This window comes from Oryzias latipes, chromosome 3 (assembly GCF_002234675.1).
Source record: "Oryzias latipes chromosome 3, ASM223467v1".
Classification (NCBI taxonomy): Eukaryota; Metazoa; Chordata; class Actinopteri; order Beloniformes; family Adrianichthyidae; genus Oryzias; species Oryzias latipes.
The window spans coordinates 12,806,937-12,816,972 of record NC_019861.2 but is presented as its reverse complement, the minus strand read 5'-3'; the positions used below and the strand labels follow the sequence as shown (position 1 = coordinate 12,816,972).

The following is a 10,036-nucleotide window of genomic DNA, read 5'->3' as shown; positions in this document are numbered from 1 at the left end:
GACACACAGAGATTGGAGATGCAGTGCTGCCTATGCACTCTGTGTGGCAGACGGTGCTGCTGGGAACTCAGGAAATCCATGTAACATAGAAGTTGCTCAGAGCTGACTAAATACTGATCCTTCTGCTTAGTTCATGACAATTGCAGTCTATTTATTTAAATCCTTTATAATTAATCCAAAAATAAACCACATTGTATGTATATATACACACACACACACACACACACACACGCAGATAGATTGGTTGACTGTAGGCCAAACAAAAATTTAATAAAAATATAGATCCTTTATTTATTTATTTTATCATTTTTTTTAATATAAATAGCACTTGTGTTATGGTCAATGGATAGACACTGTCATACAGCGCCATCTGTCGACGGACATGCGTCAGTGCGTATCGCGGCACCGTTCGACTCACCACTTGAACGCTGCAAAACACAGAGCAGGCCGCAATACTGATAGTCTGGGTAGTAGGAACAGGAACATCTTCAAGATGTCGGACATGGAGGATGATTTTATGTGCGATGACGAGGAGGATTACGACCTGGTACTTCCATGACAAATGCTATACTGCATGAAAAACAAATTAAATCATTTGTCCGCTGGGCAAAGCAGGAACGTGCCAATGGCGTGGGCTTGCTAACGCTAGCTGTTCGTTAGCTTGTTGCTAACGTTAAGTTGCCTGCAGAAAAAATGTTAGCTATTTTGCAAGCTTAATGTTGTCGCTATAAGATGTTAATTAACTAAATGAATCAGCTTTTCTATCGCTAAACTGAACGGATAGTTAGTATTTAGTATATGTCTTAGTTTTTGCTTCTACGATTCAACTGTTGACTTCATTATATATTTGTTTTTGCACAACCTTGTCGTTGGCTAACCAAACGTTAGCTCATGGCTGTTGTGCCTTTTCTCACAATAATGTATCGGGTTACGTTTTCTCTGAGTTTTCTGATTTCGGAAGTGACTCGCTTTTTGTTCTAAAACTAGGAATACTCCGAAGACAGTAATTCTGAGCCTAACGTGGACCTGGAAAACCAGTACTACAACTCCAAAGCTTTGAAGGAGGACGATCCCAAAGCAGCTCTCAGCAGTTTCCAGAAGGTGGAGTCGCACACCACCAAACTAACGTACACACTTTATGATATTTTAAAACACATGAGTTGTTGATGACTTTTTGCTACTTTCAGGTATTGGAACTTGAGGGAGAGAAGGGGGAATGGGGGTTCAAAGCACTTAAACAGATGATTAAAATCAACTTTAAACTGGTAAGCTGCATAAAATAGTTGTATTCTTGTTATTTTCATATTTAGAGTTGGATCTGAGTAATCTTTGACAGTTTTTGTATTTTGAAACGTCACAGACTAACTTTCCAGAGATGATGAACAGATACAAGCAGCTCCTTACATACATAAGAAGTGCTGTCACCAGAAACTATTCAGAGAAGTCTATCAACTCCATTCTGGACTATATATCTACCTCCAAACAGGTAGGGAAGAGCTGTGTGGACTTTTTAGTTTGCTCCTTTAGGTTCACATCGCCACACTTTATATGCCCCATTCTAAAATCTATTCATTGATGGCAGATGGACTTACTACAAGAGTTTTATGAAACCACTCTGGAGGCTTTGAAAGATGCAAAAAATGACAGATTATGGTTTAAAACCAACACAAAGGTAAACAATTTTCTCTAAAAACTTTCTTTGCTTAAAAAAAAAAAACGTCTTCCCGAAGTATAATTTATTTTTATTTTTTTGCGACAATAAACGTTGATTTCTGGGTTTATGTTTATGCAGTTGGGGAAGTTGTACTTGGAGAGAGAAGAGTATGGAAAGCTCCAGAAGATCTTAAGGCAACTTCACCAATCATGTCAGGTAATTCTGATCTTTTTATATTTTTAGGATTGTGTTCTGTGCTGGGCTTGTGTTGCCAAACATTTGCTGCAGTGAGGCATCCAGTACACACAGAAGGCATCAAAACACAAGGCAGCTACTAGGCATGGGGTGGTATACATTTTTATTGGCCGATACCGGTAACCAATATTTTCCCTGCAACTGTGGCTGATAGCCGATATTTGCTGATACCAATATTTAAGCGTCTGCAACAACACAAAGTTTAGATTTCTGTTTTGTTTCTTTATTAGAAATGCCCCACTTTTCTTTTAGTGGATAATCACAATGTACTTGGCCCTTTTAACATACAGCAAAGGATCTCATAGGAACAAGTATCACTTTAAAACTTATCTGAAAATGTATGTCTAAACATTCAGACCATTTATTGAATATTGGACATAACTGTAAACCATAAGCTCCCCATTGCCCGCGATCTATTATGAACAACATGTATCCCTATCCAAAATAACATTTACCTGAAAACAGTCAATTACTGACCTCCAAATCTATTAGGAACAAGTATACATTTCAAAAAGAAAAAGCAGTCTGAAAAATATTGGTACATTTTTAAATATTGGACCGATACCGAAAAACTCCAGTTATACGTATATCAGGCGATACCGATACTGGCACCGATATATTTCCCATTCTTAGCAGCTACTTTTCTATAGAGCGGAGCACTGAGACCTAGAAATGCATCAAAGTTTTTTACTTAAAGGCAAAAACTTACTTTGCACTTTATTTGTTTGTAAAAGTGGAGATGGTTTGAACAGAGTCCCTCAAACTAACTTTTTATGTGAAGTCTTTGAATTGAAGCCCTGAGGCCTGTTTGATTTGGTTTTGCCCCTAAAATTGTAAACTAATCGAGTTTTCAGTAGATCACTGGGAAGAATAAATATGGTCTAAAAAGAAGCATTTATTTTACCACAATGATGTAATGTCTAGGATTCCCCTATCCGATCATGTGATCGGAAATCAAGCCTGATCACAGAATTTCAGACTTGATCAAAATCGATTGTTGATCCCGATCAGGGATAAGATATTGATGTTATTCTTATTATGATCAGCGCTGTATTTTTCAAGCTTATTATTTCAAAAAAATACTCTACTTACGTCTGCAAATCGTGAATGGACCACAACATTTTAATGTCATAAAACACTAGTTTGAGCAGGAGGCACAAAAACAGTAAAGTTAACAGATGTCAACTTCCAGGCTCAATAATTCTTTTAATCAATGTTTGAAACTGACAGCAAGTGTCTCTTGGGTTTTGTCTCAACTCAAACAATGACTTCCAAAGGCATTTTAACAGAAAAAAAGATTTGGTTTTTGTTACTTTTTAATGAGAATGGCTTTCTCCATGCTGCCGACAGAGAGGCGGCAGTGAGTTGCTGCTGCGGGGAAAAGAGCAACAACCAAAACTAACAAATGGTTACATTGATATGAACTAGTCATGAACACTCATCATCATGTTTATGCTACAGCAGCGTTTTTTCTTTTAAAGAAATTCATCTTTAATTTAAAGAATTTTTAATGGAGATTTGAATCACAATAAAAAAAAGATCAATACCTCTAAAGATACTAAGGCTACAGTAACCAAACTTTTTCACATGACCAATTATCACCTGTTTTTACTAGTTAGTAGTCCAGATTTTTTCTAGTTAATAGTTGTACTATTTTTGCTTGATTGTTCAATCTTTTTCACAGAGGTGAACTGTTAAAGTGTTAAATGATAAAAGAATCTCAATTAAATAATAACTGGGGAAAACATTTGTAAACGTGTTCCACAACGTTTGGATTGGGATGTGGTATCAGCAGATACTCAAAGGACTCGGAATCGGATCTGGGCCCATAAAACCGGATTGGGATATCCTTAGTACTGTCACATTTGCTCATCCGTCCATGCATTTCTTTTCAATTCCAGACAGATGATGGAGAGGATGACCTTAAGAAAGGCACACAGTTGTTGGAGATTTACGCCTTGGAAATCCAGATGTACACCGCACAGAAAAACAACAAGAAACTGAAGGCCCTGTATGAACAGTCTCTTCACATTAAATCTGCCATTCCTCACCCACTCATAATGGGGGTCATAAGAGGTACAAAAATGCAGCAAACGTAAATGTTTCCTGCGTGTACACGTGACAGCAACGTGATGTTTTCTAATAAATGTGTCGTTTGTTTTCTGTAGAGTGTGGGGGGAAGATGCACTTGAGAGAAGGCGAGTTTGAGAAAGCTCACACAGATTTCTTTGAGGCCTTCAAAAACTACGATGAGTCCGGGAGCCCGAGGCGGACCACTTGCCTAAAGTACCTAGTGTTAGCAAACATGCTAATGAAGTCAGGAATAAACCCTTTTGACTCTCAAGAGGTAAGAAAATGATGGCTACTTTATTACACCTTTCTAAGAAATAGACAAATGCATTAGAAATAATATAGAAACTTGAGATTGAATTATTTAAAGAGCCCTTAAAATAAATGGCTGTCTGGGGTTAAAAACAAGTAATGACAATGAGTGTGACAAAGCCTTACACAACAAAGAACAAACCTCTTCATCTATGACGTTAGCATCTTGGTTCATTGCCGCTGAATCTGTGGTGTGAAGGGAGCTTCTCCACCAGATCATATCATGGATCTCCAATGTGAACTGTGTGACATAATGATAGAGATAAAGATAGAAAAGCCACAGAAATGGATTCCAGTGTCGACCTTAAATATTACCGTGACAAGAAAATCCATTGAGTTGCATATTGTCACTATAAAGTCTCTAAACTGTTTGAAAAGTCTTAAAACAATACTTTTGTTTTCCCCCTTAAAGATAACTTCATAACTTTAAAGGATTTTTAAGTATTATTAATTACCTTTTTTCTTTTTCTTCACAAAGGCCAAACCATACAAAAACGACCCTGAAATTCTTGCTATGACCAACTTGGTAAGGTGAGTGTCTGGGTATAAGAAGTATTTACTTCACAACGGAAGCCATGGACAAAACAGCTAAAGTCAATAAAAGAGTGAAATGTTGCAGCGGTGCAAATCCTGTGAATCTTGCTCCAGGCTCACAGCTCTATTCTGATATATGACTGACTTGGTGTCAGAATTCTGACCAGGCACAAACCGCAATTATTTATTTCTCCTCTATGATCAATGTTTAAACGGTTGGTACTTCTGTGAATTAAAAGGGATGCCATTCTTACATCACTACCACATCCCAGTCCCTGATTGGTCAAAGTTTGACCTGGTTTAACTTTTAACGTGCGTTCAATGGCTGCATGTTTTGCTTGTCCAGCATTAAAACAACCACATGAAAAAAACCAAACACATTTAGTTAAATGGGAATCTGGAGCAACTTAACAAATCAACGTTTTCCACACAAATAAATACGATAAATGTAGATAGAAGTTCTTTGAGCTTTGGTTCAATCTGAGATTCCTAAGACTAAATACGCTCCCTGCTGAACAACTGGACCAAAAATGGCTACCGTAGCCAGGGAATTATAGGATGTAAAGGGAGTAGAAAAGAAGCAAAAAAAAGTGTGTTGTAAAGTTTCATTTGATGTTTTTTTTTTTTATTATTAATTACTTTTTTTAAATACCGTATTTTCCGGACTATAAGTCGCACCGGAGTATAAGTCGCACCAGCCCAAAAATGCATTATAAGGTAGAAAAAAACACAGATAAGTCGCACTGGACTATAAGTCGCATTTTAACTTTCACAACCTTATATGACACATTCATAGCAGACTGTTTATCTCATAATTTCACAGTAATTCTTTCTCATACTTATTTATTTATTCCTTTCATGAAGCATCATTGTCCAACTAATACTCTGTTTTCATCCTGTATTTGTAGAAACAGTTGTCATTTTTATTGCATTTCTGAATCTATGAAATAATTGGAAAATAGAACATTATGTTGTTAGCCTTCAAGATCTTACTGTAAAAAAAGGTTTGCTGATTCACTGAGTCACTTAACATACTCTTAACACTTAACATACCTCATACATCAAATTGACCCAGGAACATCATATCTGTTCCTCACAAATGACCATAACAGGAGGGTTAACAATGTATTTATTTCAATTTATTTCTAATATAAGTCGCTGCGGAGTATAAGTCGCACCCCTTGCCAAACTATGAAAAAAAGGGCGACTTATAGTCCGGAAAATACGGTACATTGATTTGGAAGTCCAAGAAGGAGATGGCATAAGGAGATACAACTGACCAGGAGATAGATCTGATGTAAAAATACTTATTGGTTGATAAAGAAAACATTTTGGGATATGCAAGAAACATTGTGCAACAATTGACAATATTATGAGAGCTTTAGTATATCTGTACATAGACATCTCAATGAAATCATATCTGCTGAGAAGTATGTTCTTTTGTGTCAAGTTCCTCCTAAACTGGTCTTTGGTTTTTCACTGAGTTGTGTAATTGTTTTGGTTGTCACCAGCCTTTGGTGTTTTATAGCTGGGGTGAAATCTCCAGTGTCTCATTCAGTGGTGCAAAGTACACCTTGCACCACTTTGTTATTATGTAACAGTCATAGGATTAAAAGAGAAAGATTGGTGGTAAATGTGTGTTGTGATCATTTTACCATTTTAAAAGATGGTATAAAGCATAATTCTGCCTTTCTAGTCATGTTTTGTATTAAAGCGCCTATACCACTCTTTTTTTCAATTCTTTCAGAGTAAATTATATTATATTACCCATAATATATTACCTTTGGCAAACTAAAGAACAAATGTTTAATGCTATATTAGTTATTTTCTCAGCAGATTTTCTTACCCAGCAGTAAGACGCCTCAATCTCTGAGGCACCGCCTTTCACTCCTTACAAAGATGGATGTGTACATTGTGCGTATAAAAGAAAAGTGCTTTAGCCGATCACAGCTAGCTCAGTGGAGAAAGTGTGTGTGTGTGTTAATCTGGGGACAGTGCTGCCAGCGCAGACTCTTCCTGGGAGGGGTGGTTCCCCACTTTCATACAGTTCTCACAAATATGGGATCTCACATATGATTGTGAGAACCTGCTCATTTTCATGGATTGGAAAGTGCTGGTGGTCAGAGCCCAGGTTTTTAGAGGAACACTCAGAAATGCGTGACTTGATCAAATAACCGCTTTGTGGTTGTTTTTTGTGAGGAATTAGCATTAAATACTTAAAAGCTCAAAAAAACAAATTTTGCACGATATATAGACCCTTTAAAGACAATGCACTTAATGCTCTGTTTTGTTTATTCTTAGTTAACAGTGATTGTAATCTCGTTATAAACTCTTTACTTTGTTCCTATCAGCATAAATTGCAATACTTTAAAAAAAAAAAATCCCAGAACAAGGCTTACGCCTTCCCTCATGTTTTTGCTTCCTTGTCTTTTGTTCTCATACTTAAATAAAGATCATGTGTTAGTACTCCTCTTTCAAGCATTTTTTTTATTTTATTTTATTATTTTGAGTTGTGGAACATAAACAAGAAACTAAGAACACACGCCCAAAATTGTCTCAGTATTTATAGTGAATTGTGTTTTTAATGTGTCAGGATGGCAGTTTTTGTGTAGGTCACGGGGGCACAATGTATTGTAGTGAAACAACTGGGATTGTTTTTCCCTTTTCAGCGCCTACCAGAACAATGACATCACGGAATTTGAGAAAATCTTAAAAACAAATCACAGCAACATAATGGACGACCCCTTCATTAGAGAGCACATAGAGGGTGAGTGATAAATATTAGTATAATGAGGAAGAAAGTGTCTACTTGTTTATATCCTCTGTGGCTGATTGATGATATATGTGTATGTTTTCCAGAGCTGCTGCGTAACATTAGAACTCAAGTACTTATCAAGCTCATCAAACCGTACACCAGAATACATATCCCTTTTATTTCTAAGGTGAGTACCCAGCATCCTTCGAAGCAAAAAGTCACATTATTTTGGAAGGGAAAGAAAAAAGAATGTGGATGGGCTGCTACAACACAAACAGGAGTCAAAGTAATACATACATTTGTGACGTTTAACAACAGAAAAAATAAAAAATAAAATAGTTACCGGAACTTATAATGTGGTATGGTTTAAACTTGAGCTGCTTTACTGCATCAGTGGTGAAAATGCAGATCAGAAGGCCTTCCTGATTCCAAGGTGATAGGTGACACGTGTGTTTATGGAGCTAAAAGCAACATTAAACAAACAGAGTCTCTTTTATTTTATTGTTCTTTAGTATATTACTTATTTATATTGTTCAAGCAGCTGGAGAGCACCGGAATTTCGTTGTCACAAGTTTCTTGTGTAACAATGATAATAAAGGCTTTCTGATTCTGATTCTAGTTTTAGTGAGAGCAACTAGCTTTATTTATTTTCCACTCTTGATTTGGTGTGAAGACTTCATTTTGTTGTTGTTGCTAAGTTGATATTTTAACATAATACTTCAACAAAACTGGTAGGTTTATTGTAAAATGCTCTACAACAAGACGTGATCCTAACATATTTTCATTAACTTTTCAATTTGATCAATTTGAGCCTCAGTTTACAGAGAAAAAGTGATTGGCTAAAATGTTCTTATGATCTGCAGGACTTTTAACTTTATTGTTGGTGAATTTCTAAAATTGTGATCCACTGACTTCTGTAAATGAGAAATCAATTCATGTTAAAGAACCAATCTTTTTAAAAAATAGTGTTTTTGATGTCCTTAACATGTTTTTGTGACATGTTCTCATGATGGAGGGCTTATATTAATGACATTACACATAAAACTCTTTTTTTTTTTTTTTTAAATATTTCTTTGTTCTAATCGTGAAATCGGAGCAGACAAAAAATGCCATTGGAAAAAGCTTGTAGGTGTTGATGTAGAGCTTACAACAGCAAGCCACAGGCGTCCTGCTCTGCTCCATTCTGATGCATCCACTTGTAGACAAGTAGATCCATGTACGTCTTTGTTTTCCTCGTCCGAGCTGCTCTCTGACTCAAAACTGCACAAGCTTCAAGCCGAGAGTTTCAAAGTTGAAAGATCTGCAGCATCTTACATGGATCTTTAAAGGACTTCAACAACAAGTGCAGTTTGTTGTGAATATTGGAACTAAATGTTGTATTTGGAAATAAGATGTTTTATTTTCCTGCACAATGCCACCATGAGTCTACTTTAGAGTGAAAATGTTTTTTGTTGTGTGCGGCCTGACTGTCTCTTACATTTAGTTGTAAGAATAAAACGTGTGTGTTTTTTAGGAGCTGAACATCGACGTGTGTGACGTGGAAAGTTTGCTGGTGCAGTGCATCTTAGATAAGTATGTTTTCAGAAGTGCTGACAAGTTTTCCTTAAATGGCATTTCCTCATAATTTGCATCCTCTTTCCTGTAAGGGGCTGAACTGTAATTGTGATTCTCTAAAGATAGCTTCAAGTTCTAGCTGTAATGTTTCACTTGCAAATTTTTCAAAGAAGGAAGATCCATTTTTTACTATAACTTCATTTTTGCATTTTTATATTAAGAATAACAACATTTTCTCACCTTTTTCTCATGTTTGTTTGTTTTTTAAAGTACGATCCATGGCCGAATCGACCAGGTTAACCAGCTACTAGAACTGGACTACCAGAAAAGAGGGGGAGCTCGCTACACAGCATTAGACAAATGGACAAATCAGCTGAACTCCTTGAACCAAGCCATTGTTAGCAAACTCACATGATGGCTTATAAAATAAGAGACTAGGAAAATTGCATGTTCCAGTACATCCATAAAATATGCTACTTTGCTAACTCGCAAATATCTGCTCAGGCAAGATTAAAACACAGATTTTAAGATGCATCTGTTTCAAGAAGACTCCCAAGAAAATGTTTTTTTGTGTTTTTTTTTGTTAATTGATCAGAGGAAAACGATTGCACCTCCTTTTTTGTCTTTTTTCATATTGAGCAAATTTTTTTCATGAACAGCAAATAAATGCTTCATTTGAAAAAGAAAAAACGTTTCAAAGATGTATGAAGTTGTGTACACAGTATTTTAATGTGAACTGTTTCTTGATGATAATAAACAGATTTCTCTCAGCAGTTTGATCTGCCTCTAACTAACGGAGAATTAAACAAAGAAATCATATATATATATCTATAGATATATATAGATATAGATATATATATATATAGATATCATTTTATTGAAGACAAAAAAAAGAATACGAC

General features: G+C 36.0%; 1 protein-coding gene across 2 annotated transcripts; it reads left to right on the top strand.

Annotated features, from left to right (window-relative positions):
* Nucleotides 1-401: 401 nt before the first annotated feature.
* cops2 (COP9 signalosome subunit 2) lies at nt 402-9,907 on the top strand. Of its 2 annotated transcripts, none has more exons than XM_011488274.3 (13): nt 402-547; nt 988-1,101; nt 1,188-1,265; nt 1,337-1,486; nt 1,583-1,672; nt 1,793-1,870; nt 3,811-3,985; nt 4,078-4,256; nt 4,770-4,822; nt 7,495-7,592; nt 7,685-7,767; nt 9,094-9,152; nt 9,405-9,907. In XM_011488274.3, the coding sequence occupies exons 1-13, from the start codon at nt 494-496 to the stop codon at nt 9,547-9,549; spliced, it is 1,356 nt and encodes a 451-aa protein (XP_011486576.3). In that variant the 5' UTR covers nt 402-493; the 3' UTR covers nt 9,550-9,907. The 2 variants fall into 2 exon arrangements, with proteins under 2 accessions (XP_011486576.3, XP_004066940.3); XM_004066892.4 differs by having other exon boundaries at nt 403-547; nt 1,361-1,486.
* Nucleotides 9,908-10,036: the final 129 nt, after the last annotated feature.

Coding starts and splice junctions, on each gene's coding strand:
- cops2 (XM_011488274.3), top strand. CDS start 494: ATGTCGGACATGGAGGATGATTTTATGTGCGATGACGAGGAGGATTAC. Junction 1,102..1,187: donor CTCTCAGCAGTTTCCAGAAG/GTGGAGTCGCAC, acceptor TGCTACTTTCAG/GTATTGGAACTTGAGGGAGA. Junction 4,823..7,494: donor GCTATGACCAACTTGGTAAG/GTGAGTGTCTGG, acceptor TTCCCTTTTCAG/CGCCTACCAGAACAATGACA.